Genomic DNA, 19,303 nt, shown 5'->3' on the forward strand with positions numbered 1-19,303 from the left:
TCCTTTGTAAGGTGTTACTCCCAACACTGGGCTTTTTAGAGTATAATCTGGAGTTTGCATGCATCATTTGTTTTTGGACTACAAGTCCCACGTGCTTTGTATCAAAAAAATATTCTAGAAGATGGAACCTGCGCATTGATGCACATATGAGATTCCTTATGTTACGCTAAAGTACATAAAATATAATATGTCACTAAATACTCGTGGTTATGGTATCGTTCAACCATGAAAATTGAGAGGAATTCTGTACACATGATACAATTTTAAAGATTTTTTTCTGAAAATCTCTCTTTCCAATGTCTTTAGAAGAGACAAAACAAGTCCTGCGACTGAGCCTGACAGAGTTCTCCTTGCCCAAGTTTTACCTCCTCTTTGGGATCAGCAAAGTCAAGTCAGCAGCTGTCATTGCTTTTCGCTCCAGCTACAGAGATCGCTCTTTCTCACCCGGCTCATACGAAAGGGAGACTTTTGCCCTTTCTTCCTTAGAAACTGTTACAGAGGCCTTACTGGAAATCATGGAGGTCAGTTATTTTTCCTCCATCACAGTTATCACTTCGGGAGGGGTTTGCTCCCCCACATAAAACAAATACAAATAAAAATATTTATGCTTCTATGTGTCAAAGATGTTCTCGACCCCTGTTTTAACGCGCTTTCAAAATAATCATATCCAGGCTTAATCGTTTGTCTTAGTTCCCTGCAATATCCCCGAGGTGTATGTGTGTGGTGCCTCCTGCAGATCACTGAAGCACAGTGCGGGTCGACAGAACATAATATTTTGTTGGGTTCTACAGTGTACGGGAAATTTTTATTTATTTTTACGTTTTTAACCACTGAACCATTTTCATCCCCGATAAGAGTATTTGACAAATAAATAAAGGTTTCTACTTGGAGGATACTGACTATCGCAAGACCTTTTTGGAACGCAACCCCTGTGAACAATTGAATTCTGCTGTCCTATTCATAAGGAAATTCTAACATTGATGTTTATTGCATTTTGTAAATTTTATCATAGGCATGCATGAGGGACATCCCAGCTTGCAAGTGGTTGGACCAGTGGACAGAGCTTGCCCAGAAGTATGGAATTCTTCATTATTTTTGTAGTTTGGTGACTGATTGTTCAGTTTACGTTAAATGCAAATTTTGCCTGTGCTTAGGTTTGCATTCCAGTACAACCCATCTCTTCAGCCCAGAGCACTTGTGGTATTTGGTTGCATAAGTAAACGGGTCAGCCACGGTCAAATCAAGCAGATAATCAGAATCCTTAGCAAGGCCAGTCCTCTTCTTAGTATAGACAGAGTAAGTACTAACACTCAACACTGTGTCATGGACACCATTTTATAGACCTGTTGGTCATTCCTTATTTTTACCATCTTTAGGGACTTGAGAGCTGTCTTAAGGGACCAGACAATTACAACAGCCAGGTATTGATAGAGGCCACTGTCATTGCGCTGACCAAGCTGCAGCCCCTACTTAGCAAGGTATGATATGACTTATACTACTTATACAAAGCCAAATAACCAGTGTTAATTTAACAACTAAAAAGTAAATATTAACATTACCTCACTGAATCTTTTCTTGTTGGTTGGATTCCCTTAATCACTAGGGTTGTAGTGGCACCATTTCCTGTGGTGTGTTTTGGGCAAGTACAGCCTGGTGGCGCCCATCCTTAGCCAGGCCAACATATGTTTCCATCCGGCCTCGAACCTGGGACTTTTCGCATGTCAGGCTATGTGCTAACCAATGCACTACAGAGTGTGTGGGCTGAACTGAAAATACTTCAGCCTGTAAATTGGGTTTGTTATTGAGTAATAAATGAATAAAGGTTTCTGTTTTGCGGGTTTTGACTATAGTGGGACGTTTTTGGAACCTTACCCCCGGAAAAACGAGGTATTAGTCTACATTTCATAGCGTTTATACACAGTCGTTCTATTAGAAAATGATTAACAATTACACTCTTGATTTCTTAGTGTTCTATTCTGACATAATCTTTACCATTCAATTTTCCTTTGAAGTCTTGTTGTAAATAGCCACCCGTCCTCCCTCTGATCACCCATTCTCTTTGTCTGTGTGACCAACAGGAGTCTCCTATGCATAAAGCTCTGTTTTGGGTGGCAGTCGCTGTGCTTCAGTTGGATGAAGTAAACCTGTACTCTGCTGGAACTGCTTTAATGGAGCAAAATCTTCACACTCTCGACACAATGCGCGTCTTCAATGACAAGGTAAAAATCTACAGCATTTTTCAGAGGGAGTGGGTGTAGCGGGAAGCCGTCAAAATATGACTTCAGTTGTTATCTTTACATATTGTGTGATACATTTTGATGGCACAATTTTAGTTGCTTACATTCTTTAGTAGTTATATTCGATAAAAAAGCCAAATTATCCAACGGCAGTGCTTCTCAATTATTTTCTCTGTCTCCTCATCAGTGATAAATATTTTTTCATGGGGTCCCTTGAGGGTATGCTCATGTTCTTGTCCACACTACATAATAAATAACTTTGTTCTATGCTGCATGGAGGCTGAATGGTGCTACTGCTTTCTAATGTTGTGGAGGTGCAATTGCACTTTTTTCTGGGAAAGTAAAAAACGGAGTTCCTGTGGTCAAATGCGCCCGCCTTAGCAGAGCCTTAAAACCTGTAGTTGTTAAGAGTATTGTCCGGTTTTAGACCGAAAACATGGCCGCAGAATGTCAAATCCAGTCATGTTTACTTTCAACACGTCTCATGATCTAAAACCAACATTAGGGCCAGGAAAATCTCAAAAACCTCAGCACCTGGAAGCTAAACAAACCTTGAAAAAGGGCCGCACATGATATCGAGTTTTTGTTTTTAAATAAAAAACACGCTGTCACTTGGTGATGCTGAATGCTTTGGTCTTGATTTCATGACCAGTGGTCTCTAAATTCATGGATGACTTTTTATGTATCCTTCAGAGTCCAGAAGAGGTGTTCATGGAGATCAGACGGCCTTTAGAATGGCACTGCAAGCAGATGGACCACTTTGTAGGCCTCAACTTCACTGCCAACTTCAACTTTGCACTTGTGGGCCACCTACTGAAAGGTGCATTTCATTTAGGAGATATTTTCATCCATGGGACTTTAGAGGAATTTGAGCAGCAAGTCTCAGTGGCAAATTCGTGTTTAGTTGAGCTGATTATAGAAAATGCAATTGTGATTGATTGATTCATATTAAAATTATAAGTGATCAACAAAATTAACAATGGATTGTAAAGCCTAATATTTTTTCACCTACCAAAGCTCAATTTTAAAATTAGTTTTAAAAAGTCTGTTGAAAAAATATACCAGTAGTGTGCTTTGCAAAAGTATTGGGCTCCAAGAACTTGTTGAGATATTACCATATTTCAGGTTTCAAACGTATTGATCAAAAACTGAAAATATTTTCTCAGAATCAATATATGAGACACAATCGTGAAAAAAATTCATTCATTCATTTTATATTGTGCTTACAAATACAAAATGGAAACGTAGGTGTTGCAAAAATAAAGGCCCCCTTTAAGTTGACATTCTGTACTGCCTCCTTTTGCTGCAATCACAGCCACAAGTATTTTTGGGTATTTCTTAAAATATCTTGAAATAAAAATACTTGCCCATTCTTCTTTCAAAACAGCTCAAGTTCCTTAAAGTTTGATGGTAAAACTTTGTACACAGCATTTTTCAGATCTGTCCATAAATGTTCTATACGATTGAAGTCTGGACTTTTGCTAGGCACCGAAAATGTTAAAATATTCAAACCCAGTTTAGCACAGTGATTTTAGTACTAAAACTTTCACGCTGTTGCCCGTTTTGAAGCTAAGAGCCAATCCTTAGACGCACTAAAATGTCTTTGGATGCTGTATTTTGAAAATCTGATTTCAGCATGTACCATAGATTGTCACTGAATACTACAAATGTGTGTTTTAGCACATGTTAGAATAGGCGCGGTTCAATCACTTACAATAAAATGTTTTTATAACGATCCTCTTTTGCCATCTGTTTGCTTTGATTATCCTCTCCAGGTTACAGACACCCTTCAGCCACTACAGTAGCAAGAACAGTGAGAATCTTGCACACCCTCCTGGCCCTCATCAGCAAACACCTAAAATGCGACAAGTTTGAAGTTAACACTCAGAGTGTGGCTTATTTGGCTGGTATGCAATAATAAGGGTTATTTTTAGATTTACCTTTAATCGGTAAACATCACAATGTAATCATTCTTTGTAGCACTGCTTACTGTTTCTGAGGAAGTCCGAAGTCGTTGCAGCCTCAAACACAGGAAGTCACTATTGATATCCGACGTGTCAATGGACCCTGTACCAATGGACACCTACTCTAGTCTTATCAGCGATCCTAGCTGCAGGTGAGTTGATGGACTGAGTCAACAGAATGTTTAAATTCAACATTAAAACGAACCTTGAGCACAATTAAGCATGCATCCTAATATACAAATCATGATGATTCTCACATGACACTTTTCTTCTGGACCTGACTGGGTTTGCAGCACCCAGATGTTTAGTTTTTTTTATTTCTTATTTTGGGTTGAATAAGAAGAAACCAACTGTTGTTTAGAACAACATGTGATTGGCTGACAAAGGTGGGTTTGAATTTCAAGTCAAGCCATTACTTTTGTGCTTGCCCCAGGGTTTGTACAGATGCTTTAAATTCTTGAAAATGAATTTAAATCTTGTGTTTTAAGGATTGAAAAGTCTTTGAATTTTGGGTGAAGTGCTTGTAAATGCGTAAAGTTGTTGCCATGGTTTGCAACACGTCTGTTTAAAAATTACAATGACACTGCACTCTGAAGGCTTCGCTTTACAATTGCATTTCTTCTTCCCTCTTGATTAACTGTGGCATTGTCCTATGAAGCGTCATCACCCCCTATGGGTCCCGCCCAAGAGGACAGGTGCTAGCTACACCGAGGCAGGTCAAGATGAAATATGTTTATTTGGATTTACGTATCAATTATGGACATTTATTACCGGCTGTGCAAAAACAAAAGCTAGAGTTACCTCGTGTTAAATTGTTTTGGGGAAAACCTTCTGGAACTGAAAATGTAAGCCACATATTTCTGTCATATTTTACCCAACACCTGTATGGGAGGGATTTTTCTAATTTTCTTTTTTTTTTTCGAGATTTACTCTAGATCCAAAAGTCATATGTGTTGATAAATGCAGCTCAAGATTAAAAATCGCACATGTAAATTGCATATATATTTGTAGCTTTACAAAATACATGAATCACGCCAATTTTTTGTTGTTGTAGTACTGGATAAATTAGAAAATTGGCTTTGAAAGTCCTTTAGAAGATCTTGAGATTGGCCTTGAAAAATGTGTTTAAACACTGGGTTGTAAACCGTACTGTAATGTCTTTACAAAAAGTCTGCGCCATCTTCTGTAAAGTATCAATACGTTTCACAGGCATCATGTTGTGAGTAAAATTAAGACGAGACGCACAAACGTATATTCTAAACATAATCAATTAGGTCTTACACAGACTACCTATAATCTTACCTTTTTCCTCTTCCCCTAGAACACTAAGAGAAAGCCAACCATGGACATCCCCTCAGGTTTCCGAGCGCTACCTTTCCGCTCATCATTACCCAACAGTGGGTCAGATCAGCCCTCGTACACGCAAATCAATGAGTCTGGATATGGGTCAGCCTTCACAAGCCACTACCAAGAAACTTTTGGGTACAACTAAAACCGCAATAATTTTTAAAATCACATTAATTAGAAATTTGTGTTTATGAAAACCTCATGTGTTAAATCTGTTTTGGTTTGGTTGCATGGTTTGTAGGCACTAGGAAGAGCTTCGATCATCTCATATCCGACTCCAAAGCACCAAAGAGAGCCGAGATGGAGTCGGGCACGACCACACCACCTAAAATGAGGCGGGTTGCCGAAAATGATTATGAGATGGGTATGTTTGCGCCGGGACTGCCTCCTGCACATTTTTGGACATTATGTTTTGCTGACATTGATCATGTCCATCACTAAACACAGAGACACAAAGAATTGGAAACTCCCACCTTCGTAAAGTGTCCGTCTCAGAGTCCAATGTTCTTTTGGACGAAGAGGTGCTAACTGACCCTAAGATTCAGGCTCTCCTTCTCACTGTGCTGGTGAGGAAGCAAGCCATGTCATTCTAGTTAACAGTGCTTCCAGAAAGTGTTCACAGCGCTTCACTTTTCCACATTTTGTTAGGTCAAAGCATGGTTGTCAAATTAATTTTAGCTCAGGGGCCACATGGTAGGAAAAAAAACTTTCCTAGGAATGTAAGATTTCATTATCAAACTATTATTATTCAGAGCTTTTTTATCGACAATATCTTTCCTTCACTAAAATGTAATCTCTTTTTGCTTTTATCAACTGTGCATTTGTAAAAATTCAAAATTACTATGGAATAAATTTCCACTACCGTTTATTTTCCAGGGGGGACTCATGCAAACTGGGAATTGGCAAAAAAATGCACATAAACAGTACAGTAATTTAAGTGCAAATTATAAAAAAGGTAATTTTTTTGGTTTGTTTTTTTTATAAAGGATATCTACCTATATTTGGAGACTTTGCTGTTTGATTTCATATCTATTATAGAAATGAGCCTGGGCTTTTTTAGACTTCTGCAAAGACACGCAGGTGTTTTCTTAAACTGTATTTTTTTTAATCCAGGCGCTAAAGATAATTTTTGCACTCACTTGGGATCAAAGGTTAAGTAGTTAAGTGGTAAATGTTGCGGTTAAGGGAGACATCCATGCATTGTATGTGAGTGCAATTGTATTGCCTTAATCAGCACGTTCGTGATTAAGTTAAAACAAATCATTGGGATGAATGTTTTCTCAAATGTTATCTGGTTGATAAAGGGTCGTTAGCAAACACAGCTACCATGAGTGGTTTTCCCGGGGGAGAAAAACCTTGAGCATGGTTAAATTTATGCATCCTATTAATCAAAATGATCCTCAAATGACATTTTTCTTCTGGATCAGAAGCAACAGCAACCAATAATTGTCGTGTTGAAAGTTTTGGGGAGATTTTTGAAAATGTAATTTAAAAAAAAAAAAACATAAAACAAGTACTTGTATTCTTTGCTCAATAGTTTATTGGTGCACCTTTAGCAGCCATTACAGCCTCAAGCTTGGTAAATGGTAAATGGTCTGCATTTATATAGCGCTTTTCAAGTCAATGAAGACCTCCCAAAGTGCTTCACAATGTTCTTCACACTTACCCATTCAAACACACACTCACACACCAATAGCGGCCATGCAGCCATGCAAGGCACTGACCTGCTTATTGAGGGCATTAGGGATTCAGTGTCTTGCCCAAGGACACTTCGACATAGAACGCGGAGGAGCTGGGAATCGAACCTGCGATCTCCCAAGACAAGACAAGCGCGCTCTACCTCCTGAGCTAACTTGGCACACCTATGTTTGTCTATTTTCCGATTTTTCTTCGCAGCACTTCTCAAACACCATCATCTTGAATGAGAATCGTTGGTGCATAGTCATTTTCAGATGTTCACTTAGTCTTTGACATTAATGGAGTTGTCCTGTGGCCATTCATTCGATATCTTGACCGTGTGCTTAGGGTGTTTGTCCGACTAATAGAAGAGCTGCAGTCCCAGTCTGAGGTCAAGAGCATTTTGGAGCAGGTTTTCATCCTGGATATCTTTGTTCATTGGTGCATTCATCTTTCCTTGTATCCTGACTAGTTTCCCTGTTCTTTCTGCCGAAATACATCCCTACAGCATGATGCTGCCCCTACTATGTTTCACAGTTCGGATGGTATTGGTTAGGATGCATATATTTTCCTCGCGGTCCGAGAGTCCTTCATGAGCATTTTGAGAAACTCCAGGTTGACTGCCATTTACGTTTTACCAAGAAATGTCTTCTATGTGTCTACTCTGCCATACCGGCCTACTTCTTCCACTGAGGAACTTTGGAGCTCTGACAGAGTGAGATTCAGGTCTTCGCCTCCCCTGATCGCTCATTTTTAATGATGGAGGCCATTGTCACCTTCACAGCAGCGGATTTTTTTGGTACTTTACCCCAAATTTGTGCTCTATAGACGAGTCTTTTGATATCATTCTTGGTTTAAGTGCTGACTTGCACTGTACACTGTGGGACCTTACAGGTGTGTGCCTTTCAAAATCATTAACTATCAACTGAATTTACCATAGGTGGACTCCAATTGAGCTGTAGAAACGTGTAAAATATGATCAGGAGATGGGATCCACCTTAGCTTAATTTTGAGCTCCCTGGCAAAGGCTGTGAATACTTATTTGCTTGTGATTCTTATTTTATTAGGTTTCATTTGCAAAAATCTCTTCATTGGGTGTTGTGTGTAGAATATTTTTTAGAATACATTTAAATGAATGAATCTAGGGATAATGTCAACAAAATGTGCAAAAAAGTGAAGCGCTTTGAATACTATCTGGATGCACTGCATGCGGTTGTTGTGACTTGCCTAACTGGTGCCATCATGTCCGTTTACTAGGCAACCCAGGTTAAATACACCACTGATGACTTTGATCAGCGAATTCTTTATGAATACTTGGCTGAAGCTAGCGTTGTCTTCCCAAAGGTTTTTCCAGTTGTGTAAGTAGCCAACCTACACGCTTCTTCTAATTGACGTATATGGCTAGTTTTATTCTTAGGCTTTGATACTTTGTGACAATCAAAGAAAACATGAACTAGCGGTGCAGCCAGGAGAACTTTCTCCTTGTGCTCTGTAATAATGGAAAACAATCTAAATATAAACATCCTCATGCTGATGCTCAATCTGGCATTGAAAATTAACTAACCATCGTTGAAGTGGGTGTATTCTGACAGATGCTACGGGTAAGCAGTGTGTTATGTGTGTCATTTCCGCTGTTTGATACGCTCCATTTGGAGTTAAAAATAAAACTTAACACACACAAAAAATGACAGTTCACACCTAATTACAACAGGCTTGATTTTAAAATCATAGCTAAGAACTTTTACCTGGAGAACCCTAGTACCATTTCTTCCTTGGAATATTATGACGTGTGTGTTCTCCAGTGTGAAACGAGAAGGTCAATGTCCTAAATCTAAATGCCAAATTGTGATATACTTTGGGGGTACATCCTTTTAAATCAGTGGTCGGCAAACTTTTCTTAACCAAGTACCGGTTTAATGTCTGACAGAATTCTCGCGGCCCAGCCCACTAATAACCGTAATAATAACATTGACAATAATGATATAAACAATAATAAAGAGCCTTAATCCACTCAATTATCAATCGACCCCTACTTGACATGAAAAAAGGCATTCGAATCTGGCTAATCATCACACTTTTTTTTTTACTCATGGTACCACGTTTTCTTGCCTTTTTTTCATCTTGAAGGCGCACGTGATTGGTTGAACAAAAAAACATTGTTTTGGCTCAATATTACGTTTTTATAAAGCATTATGGGAAGACGTCTAGCCAAAACAACATTGTTCAACTTGGCACAGTGAGTCAAGTCAGGTTGTGTTTATTTGAATAGCCCTTAATCACAAGAAGTCTCAAAGGGTCGCTCATACTACAAACTATTGCCGACTACAGACTATTATTGCACCATCCCCTAATCTAAAACCTACATGAGGGCAAGGAAAAACTCAAAACCTCAGCAAACCTTGAAAAGGGACCGTGTTTAGATGTACATGTTTAAAGGTGCTGTACGGAATTTGGAACTTCTCTACTCGCTGATGCCATCTTCTGACTTGTGTCATCATTGCAGCCTGTTGAGCTCCTTATGTTGCGCATGCAAGTACATCGTGCATTTCTTGAAAGCGCTCAGATAAATCTCTTTTTTTTTTCCATAGCTTTTTGGGGGTTGGCGTTTGGACTGGACTTAAAACAGACCTCTTCATAACCCTTTATCTTTTTCACTGGTGCCTGAAAAGCTTTGCTAAAAGTGAAAGCAGATTGGAGCAGTAAAGGAAAAAATAATAAAGTTAAAATAATGTGATGATGCAATAAAACCTACTGCTTTTTCCGGGATTTGGGTTTAATTCCTGCTGCATGTGATGCTGAGCCATTGAGGTCATTGAAATTAGACGACTGACTGATGGGTGCTTAATTGGAGTGATGTACTACAGTAAAACCTTGGTGTAAAGCACACCCAACTTTTATTTAATTTAAGGCTTTGGTTTTATTTTTGGCTGAAAAAATGCATGTATACCCAAATTATTTCATTATAAGCGAAAACTAAGACATGTTTCTATCTGCGATCCGGTACCAAATGACCCATGGCCCGATACCGATCCCCGGCCCTGTGGTTGCCGACCACCGCTTTAAATAAAATATGCTCTGTGGAAAAAAATACCCAGAGGTAAGATAAAACTATTCAAACTAACATTTTTTTTATTATAAAAACATTTTATTCTAAAATATTTATATTATTGTTTTAATCTTTCTTGTCAGTATACCAAGTATGGATGGCAAAACGCTGCCAAAATGCACAAAAATCTCCCATATTTTTCCATTATGCTTTTAGTATGCCTTTTTCATACGTTATTTATTGCTTATTTTACTTCTCAAGTAAGTTTGTCATATTTAAAGGCGCCTAAGGTTTTTTTAACATACTTTTGTTTTTTGATTCAGTTATTTTTTTTGTACCTTAATTATTCATCTGCTGTTGCTTTTAGTGTGAATGTTTTTTTTCTTCATCCCAGCCTTTTCAAAACATTAGATGGTACGAAGTATTTTCTGGGGTTTCAATTTGTCATTCTAGTGACAACCCAGGTGTGTTGCAATAATGTTTAGGTAGCAGACGCCTTCGTTAGATTATAATCTGATACGTGTGTTTTTTTTCTCTTGTCCTTAGCCACAACTTGCTGGACTCCAAGATCAACACTGTGTTGTCCATGTGCCAGGACACAAACCTTCTGAATCCTGTGCATGGCATTGTCCAAAGTGTTGTGTATCATGAAGAATCACCGCCACAGTACCAGCCCTCATATTTACAAAGTAAGTACAGAAGGGATGGGGGAAAGATCTGATTTTTTTGATAAATCCTGATTCTGAAGTGAACAAATCTGAATTGATTATTCTTTTTGATTCTTAAAATACAGGCTGTTCCAAAAGTATTGGGCATATTTTGACATTGATTATCTGAGAAACACATCTGGTAAACTCTAAAAGCTTGTAATCTGAATTTTTTTCATATAATGTTCAAAAATGTTTTATTTGAGCGCCATTGGTCACACGACGCACATCAAGCCAATAGTCAAATTCTTGCCAAATGCATCGCAGCATTCAATTGTCAATGGTTACAACAGCTTGTGTTATTCATGCCTTCAGCTCATCCTCGACTCGTGAAATAGTGGGTTTATAGACCTATCCCTTCACAAATCCCTACAAAAAGAAATTGCATTGATGTGAGATCTGAAGATCTGGGTGGCCAGGACGAGATCATTTAGCCCTGACCGTCCAATCTATCTATCTGGCAGTGATGTGTTCAGAAACTGTCCAACCCTGAGGATCCAGTGTGATGGCGCCTCATCCTATTGGAAAGTGAATTCACTAGACTCGATCTCACTCAATTTATTCATTTAGTTTTCCAGCATGTCGAGGTATGTCTCACAATTGACTGTTGCTCTTTCAAAGAAGAATGGTCTGTAGACAGCCTTCTTCAACATAGCGCAAAACACGGTCACCTTTGAGGTTCTCGTTGGTGCTCAGGAAGTTCATGTGGGTTCTCATACCTCATATGCTTGTTCACTTTGCCATTTACATAGAAAAGTCGCCTCATCGCTAAAAATAAGCAGGTCGTCACATCAGTCATCTTCTGTTGCATTGCAATGCAAGAGTCACAATGAGCTGGTGTATCAGTGTCTTACAACTGTTGGACTAACAGTAGCTTGTAAGGCGTTGTGTGCAGTCTTCTTGGAAAAAATAAAGGCCATTCCATTTTGTTCAATCACATCTCCTAAAGTTGAGATTTGTCCCGTTCGATTAGCTGGGCGAAAGCTGAAATTCACAAACCCGAAACGTCTATATAAGAAATACACTTACAAGATACTTTTCAAGCTTCTTGTATTGTAATAGCAATTAAGACTGTTGGGTTATATGAACTGTTTTGGTAATTAATTCAAATCTTGCCTTGCTTTGTTACAAATGCAGTTACTAAAAACGTTTTGTAATCGTACCCCCTGAATTGTAATTATAATTGAGTTTTATGGTACCCAAAGATTCCCATTCTTATGACAAGTGTCAATGGATGTTGATTCTAACCTCTATAAATTCCCTCACTGTTCTTGCTGAACTTGTCTTTTCTTTTCACAGGTTTTGGTTTTAATGGTCTTTGGAGATTTGCTGGTCCTTTCTCAAAGGTGAGAGGGATTCTACTAGTGTATGCTAACTTAACGAACTACAGTTGGGTTCTCTTGTTGGCCCTACATTACATGACATATAGAGAAGTGTTTCTCTATTTATTTTTAGGCCAAAGCACACTTTGTTTAAGATAATTTAGGCAAACCATACAAAATATATATTACAATTTTAAACATGATATAATGAAGCCATTTTTCTAGTCGGGCTGCTGACCATGTGTTTTTTGATCGACTGGCTTTAGCGTCGATATTGCTGTACCATGTGTTATTTTTTTTTGCTAGTTAGTTTTTTGGCTGCTCGCCCTTTGTTGTACAGTTATTGCATCCCCTTGACTCATGAAGCGCAGGCATTTTCCACAATAACTACTTATTTTAAAACATTGGTGACTTATTTGACTAAAACTACATGGAATACTAATGACATCATGTCATAAACATGTTTTGTGAGGAATACCTAGAGTATGACAACTTGTTTTATTTGGAAAGGTTTTGAAGAATAACAACCCATCCCACTTATGCATCAAAGGGTTGAGGAGGATAATGCTTCTCGCAAGTTGGTTGGAAAAGGAAGTTATAATTTGTGATTGTTTAGATTTGCGCAGTGGTGGTGGGTCTTGGAAAAGGATAATGGTTGGGTGTAGGTCTATTGGGAAGCTGAGGACTTAACTTGATAATTGAAAAATTGAAAACCAAAAGTCATTATTAAATTTAACCACAAGACCAAGACAAATGTACTGTAAATTTCGGACTATAAACTGCGACTTTTTTCCCCTAACTTTCAACCTTGCAGCTTCTGTAATCATGCGGCTAAACTATGTTATGTTTTTGGGTATCTTGTTTCAGACCGATTGTGATGTTTCTCTGATGAACGATGTTTTGAAATGGAGCGTATAAGCTTTCCAATGATATTTGGCATGACTTATTTCAGTGACTAGTGGCATCGTACAGACACGAATTTGTTTATCAAAATTCCGGCGGCCCACTGGCAAGGCCGTTAAGAGGTATTCCTCTAAAAATGTACTGGGTGTGACTTATAATCAGGTGCCTCATAGTCAGAATTTTACGTTTTGTAATTGGACAGTAAAATATAGCGATGATATATGAATAGATTTTGTGCTAAAAAAAAACATGTAACTATTTCCTCACAGTTTTGCATGTTTGAAAAATTGGGATTACCTTCAAACGGCGTTTAACAAAGTTTCTCCTGCACATACATCTCCACCCTCTAGCAAACTCAAATCCCAGACTATGCCGAGCTAATAGTCAAATTCCTGGAGGCGTTGATCGACAGTTACCTGCCAGCAGCTGAGGAAGAGCGAGGGGAAGAGCAGCTCCGCACGCCCACTTCACCGTATCCGCCCACAAGCCAGAGCCAACTCAGCATCACTGCCAACCTCAACTTGTCCAACTCCATGACCTCACTGGCCACCTCTCAACACTCACCAGGTTACACATGTGCACATTTCTAATAATGCTCCTTTTAAAAAAATGCTTTGGTGTGCATGAATAACATGAACATGTAGCATCAAATTTTTTAATTATTTTATTTTTTTTACCTAAAAAAATAACTCGAAGTATGTGTGCGTGTTTTGAGTTGCAACGTGATTTAAATACAGGTCATGGCGGTGATAGTGCCGAAGTCTTACTTCTGCAGTACCAGTGATATAGATATATGAAAAGGCACTTTTTTTAGTCACAGTACCAGAGACAAACGTCTCCACTACTATGTTTCACAGTTCGGATGGTATTGGCTAGGTGATGCATATATTTTCCTCGCGGTCCGAGAGTCCTTAATGAGCATTTTGAGAAACTCCAGGTGGACTGTCATTTACGTTTTACCAAGAAATGTCTTCCATGTGTCGAATTCTTTTATTGTCACTGTGACAATAAAAGAATAGAATTTGTCATTTTAAACATGATTTTTAGTCATTATTGAAATAAAAATCTTTTGATCCATACCACTGCCAAGTCCAGTGGTCTGACAACGAAGCTTATCTTGGACCTGTTAAGACTGCACGGTACAAAAGAAAATTTATGCTGCATCGATTTTCTTATTGTGAATAACTCATTGTGTTATTTGGTTATTTCATAGTGTTATTATTTAAGTTCTGTGAAGAATCAAGAGAGCCTTATTTGGTTATTATCGATTTTATCTATATTGTTATTATTTATTTTCTGACTGAAGGGCTATTTGGTTGTGGATCTGGAAAACAATACATGTTTACATTTTGCACTCTTGCAATCTTCACAATTATTTTGTACAAACTGACACTGGCCTCTGAAAAGAGAGGGTAATAGTTACCCCTGTCTTAAACAATTATTTTCATTGTGCATTGGTTTTCTACTCATATCAGTCGACAGGTTTTCACAGAATTATTTCAACTCTTTCATATAACTATGTTATCGATTGTGAAATGCAACACTCGAGGCCACAGCACAATATGCTCGGAATAAAACTACTTGCATCTTCACATTAGGTATCTGCTGTAAAAACAGTGCCTGCCGTAGCCTTTTCTCATTGGCCATCAGCCAATTTGATAAGTTTAGTGAGTAGCTCAGACTACCACAATTACACTACAGGATTCATATATTTATGCTACAGCTGTGTCATTGGGGCACCACTTCCGGTAGTATGTCTTGGGCAGTTACAGCTTGGCAGCTCCATGCCTCTCCATGCTGCCTTTTTTGGGTTAGAGTTTGCCCCACTACATGAAACCAGTTACTTGTAGCTGAAGAAGTTTTTGTTCACTTTTGTTGTCAGTGTAACGCTTCCTCCTGCTGTTCAGAGATGAGAAAGCGGTAAATTATTCACACTGTCCCTTTAAGGACTATTCTAACTTGAAGTGAAATTATTTTTTGTTTAAATTTAAATGATTTTTGGGTTAATGCCAAAAGATCCAACAAAGGTAAGAAGTATACTTAGTTGTAGAATTATTTTAAAGTGCTTGAGTAGCTAAACACTATAAGGCATCACACAAAAAATGAAAAATAAACACCTCAGGAGTCAAACCCTCTTGATAAGCTTTCAAAATGCATGCAATAGAATTGATTCTGGAAAATTTAGTTTAGAACCCCTGAGTTCAATTCCCGGTGCATCCAATGCTGAGCAAATGAGGTCAGCGGCAATTGTCGACGAATTAAGACACTACCATAAAACCTTAACCTAAATGTGCTCGCAAACACCTAAACTTTAGGTTTTTCTTTTTTTAAAAAACAAAAAAACATGTATTCACAAAATACGGTTAAAGCAAAAAATAAGGAATTTTTTTCCTGTGTGGCCCTGTGCCAAACAACCCATGGCCTATGGGTTGTTCGGCAAACGTGGCCCAGTGTTTGCCGACCACTGGTCGAAGATACCTGCAGTAAGTGTAATAAATCCCTCTTGGTGTCTGTCTGCAGGTGTGGATAAAGAGAATGTCCAGCTGTCCCCAAGCTCAGCTATGTCCAGCGGGGGGCGCACTCGCCACGGCTCGGCCAGCCAGGTCCAGAAACAACGCAGTTCGGGTAGCTTCAAGAGAACCAGCATCAAAAAGATCGTGTGATGACGAATTCGGCTGTAGGCCAATCCCTTTCCCGCTCTCGACCCAAACCACCTATTTGCCGAGCCTACGTTGAACTTTTTACTGTTTGAAATCCTCCCATCAAAGTTGCTGTGCTACTTGAGATGATTTCTGAGCAGCCCGGGGAGAAAGAGAAACTCTACTCGCGGTCGCTCTCCAAGGTACCGTACAAAACGACGCTATAATAAGTCCAGTTGGACCGTAAGAGAAAAAAAGGCCACTCGGGACACAAAAAAGGCATCCTTTGGCGTTTTTGCGACATAGTGACACGGACCAAACACGTACTGTAATAACGGACCTAGACGCCGAGCCCGCTCGGAGGCCAAAGTCATGTACATGTTTTGCAGAGACGGACTAAGTACAATGTGTCCTGATGTAAAGGAAGATGTTGACGTTTTCTCCATGGTGTGCCTTTGTCGGGATTTTCAGTGTGTACAACTTGTAAATGTCGAACCTCAGCGGGGGCAAAAAGACCAACTACTAATTACAGAGGTGCAGCGTTGCCGTCACAACTGGTCTCCAGTGATCGTCAGCTATACAATCATCCGTATACCCGATTGCCTGAAAGTATTTAATCCTGTACAGATAGATAGTGCTACACTAATGTGTTCACCGGGAACATAACTTTGTTAATAGCTATTAGCTGGGTGTTTATCTTGCCTAACCAGCTTTGTACACTTTTATTTTGTTTACATGGTCATGAGGAAAGTTTGTTGGGCAATAATCATCAACTTCACTTTTGTCTGAGGTTACAATTGGCCTTTCCAACAAATTTACAGTATGCTTGAAACAAGAAATGCACGAAACAGCAAATCGATTTTAGACTCATCGTTTTAGTTTATTTTTCTTTTTTGTAAGCGAGTCTCGATAGATAAGAATATGGTTACACTCAGCTTCTCATCACTGAGCACATTTCTTTGTAGCTGATTAATTCGCTCGTTCCCCCATATTTTTTATGCCTATCTTTTAGAGAATAATTTTACCATGTAAGCTTGAAATACCGAAATGCCATTCTAGACATAACTGTAAAATGCATCTGATTTTATAAGTGATTCTAACTAATAATTTAAAATGATGCATATATTTAAATTACAGTGCCTTGCAAAGTATTTACTTCATAAAAACCTTTTGACATATTGCCATATTTCAGGCTTCAAACTTATAGATAAGAAACTCAAAATATTTCCTAAGAATCAAAAGACAGAATCGTTAAAAGAAAGTAAATTTATTAAACTTTTATATTGTGCTAACAAATTGAAAATAAGGTTTTGCAAAAATAAGGGCCACCTTTGAGTTAATACTTAGTACAAATTTATCATTTTGCTATGACCAGAGCCACACGTCTTTTTGGGTATGACAAGTTTTGAACATCTTAAAAACAGATATTTTTGCAAATTCTTCCTTAGAAAACACCTCAAGTTCCGTTTGATGCTGATTGTTGGTGCACATACTTTTTCAGATGCTTCCACATAAGCTTTATATGATTGAGGTCTGGACTTTGGCTTGGTCATTCTAACATGTTGTTATTTTTAAACCATTCCATTGTAGATTTTGCTTTATGTTTAGGGTTGTTTTCCTGTTGGAAGATGAACCTACGCCCCATTCTAAGGTCTCTTGCAGACCCAGATTTTCTGCCAGAAGTGCCCTGTATTTGGCCTTTTCCATCTTCCAATCAACTCTAAAGATCTTCCTAGTCCCTTTTGAAGAAAAGCATCCCCGGAGCATGATGCTGCCTACACCATGTTTGACAGTGGGTGTGGTGTTTTCAGGGTGAAGTGCAGTGTTACTCTTAAGCCAAATGTAATGCTTTGCATTCAACCCAAAAAGTTCCATTTTGGTCCCATCTGACCATGACACTTTGTTCCACATGTTATTTTTGTCTCCCATGTGGCTTCTTGCAAATGCCAAACAGGCTTTTGTATGTTAGCCTTTAAGAAAGGGCTTTCTTCTGGCCACTCTTAGTTGTCTTATGCACAGACTGTCCCACCTCAACTGTGTATGCCTGCACGTCACCCAAAGTGATCAATCATTAACCTCTTGGTTGCTTCTCTGATTAGTTTTCTCCTTGCTTGGCTTAAGGTTTAGAGAAACAGTCAGGTTTGGTAGTTTTGCAGTGGTTTTATGCTCTCTCCGTTATTGCTCGCACAGTGCTCCGGGAGATTTGCAAATGTTGCGAAGTCTTGTAGCCCGTTCCTCCTTTCGAACTTTTTCACAACTTTATCCCAGACCTGCTTGGTGTGTTCTTTTGATTTCATTATGCTGTCTGTTGTCCAGTGTCTCCTTTCTTAGATCTCTAAGCCCATTACAGAACAGGTACATTTAAACTGAGACTTAATCACCCACAAGTGAGCTCTTTTTGTAAATGTTAGTCATTTAGGTTGACAATGGCATTCAGAAGTCATCAGAGAACTTCTGGAGTCAGTTAGCTGAGCTGTGAGAGCAGGGGGCCAATATTTTTGCAACAATAACTTTTCAGTTTTTTCGAGGTAAATGTAATATAAAATGTTCAATTCCACTTCAAGATTGTGTCTCACCTGTTGTTGATGCTTTCAAAATAGTTTTATGTTTTTAACTTTAAGGTCTAAAACGTAGCAATAAGACAAAAAGCTTTTGGGGGCAATACTTTCGCTAGGCACTATATGTCAAAAATGAGCGTTCACACTGTCTTGTTACTTCACTCTATCTCACCAGAACATATTTTGCAGTGCTCCCCAAAAATCGTGTCCAAATTTCCCCTAAATTTGCAAACTTCAAGAAGGGTTTTAAAAACAGTTTTAGTTTGGCCAAATGAAATCGGGTTGTCTCCACTTGTTGCCAAGTATGGATGAGAATGGTAAGGAGCGCCTCTGTAACCTCTGAACCCGGTGGTTGACCTGCACTAATTTCAAAACTGTCATGATTTTGTAAAGAAACCCCAAAAATGTGGCATGTTTTATTTGATGTTATGCAAACTTGTCAGTAGTGTACTAGTCAAACTTGAGGTTTTAATGCAGTATGTATGTGTGACAGCTGTAAATACTTTGTGTACAATTTTAGACGGTATATTTACTACACTGTATATACATGTGATATTGTATCCTTGTTTTTTGTAAAGCAGTTGGGTTCTGTTTAATATACAAATTTAGCTATTCTAGTGTTCGTAATAAAATGTTTTGCTCTCCATAGCTTGAGCTTTTAAATGTCGTGTATTGATTGGTTCACACACATTTGATTCTGCTGTAATTGGGCGGCTTCAAGCACTATTGAAGTGTGGAACATCAAAACTGTGGGCTCAGGCACCCCCAAATTCAACTCAAGCACCTCCCAAAATTATAGCATTTTTAAAACTGTCTTTCCTTTAAAAAGGAAAGCATAGGCTTAAAGATGATGAAAAAATACTACATAAAAAAAAAAGGAAAACAAAGCAATGTGAACAACGC

General features: G+C 38.6%; 1 protein-coding gene across 3 annotated transcripts in view; it reads left to right on the plus strand.

The window, feature by feature from the left end:
- The window catches only part of nf1a (neurofibromin 1a), an 85,686-nt gene extending 66,623 nt beyond the window's left edge, over positions 1–19,063 (plus strand). For all 3 annotated transcript variants that reach the window (XM_088345303.1, XM_088345306.1, XM_088345305.1), the window contains 16 exons: positions 307–521; positions 1,013–1,074; positions 1,155–1,296; positions 1,377–1,478; positions 2,079–2,219; positions 2,931–3,057; positions 4,013–4,144; positions 4,218–4,353; positions 5,523–5,683; positions 5,790–5,912; positions 5,996–6,114; positions 8,483–8,583; positions 10,818–10,960; positions 12,278–12,324; positions 13,554–13,770; positions 15,724–19,063. In XM_088345303.1, coding sequence (XP_088201429.1) covers positions 307–521; positions 1,013–1,074; positions 1,155–1,296; positions 1,377–1,478; positions 2,079–2,219; positions 2,931–3,057; positions 4,013–4,144; positions 4,218–4,353; positions 5,523–5,683; positions 5,790–5,912; positions 5,996–6,114; positions 8,483–8,583; positions 10,818–10,960; positions 12,278–12,324; positions 13,554–13,770; positions 15,724–15,866 — 2,111 coding nt within the window. In that variant the 3' untranslated portion in view covers positions 15,867–19,063. The remainder of the gene's footprint in view (positions 1–306; positions 522–1,012; positions 1,075–1,154; positions 1,297–1,376; positions 1,479–2,078; positions 2,220–2,930; positions 3,058–4,012; positions 4,145–4,217; positions 4,354–5,522; positions 5,684–5,789; positions 5,913–5,995; positions 6,115–8,482; positions 8,584–10,817; positions 10,961–12,277; positions 12,325–13,553; positions 13,771–15,723) is intronic.
- The last annotated feature ends 240 nt before the right edge of the window (positions 19,064–19,303 follow it).

The sequence above is a fragment of the Urocampus carinirostris genome, chromosome 10 (genome assembly GCF_059441175.1).
Source record: "Urocampus carinirostris isolate Australia breed hairy pipefish chromosome 10, RoL_Ucar_1.0, whole genome shotgun sequence".
Taxonomy (NCBI): domain Eukaryota; kingdom Metazoa; phylum Chordata; class Actinopteri; order Syngnathiformes; family Syngnathidae; genus Urocampus; species Urocampus carinirostris.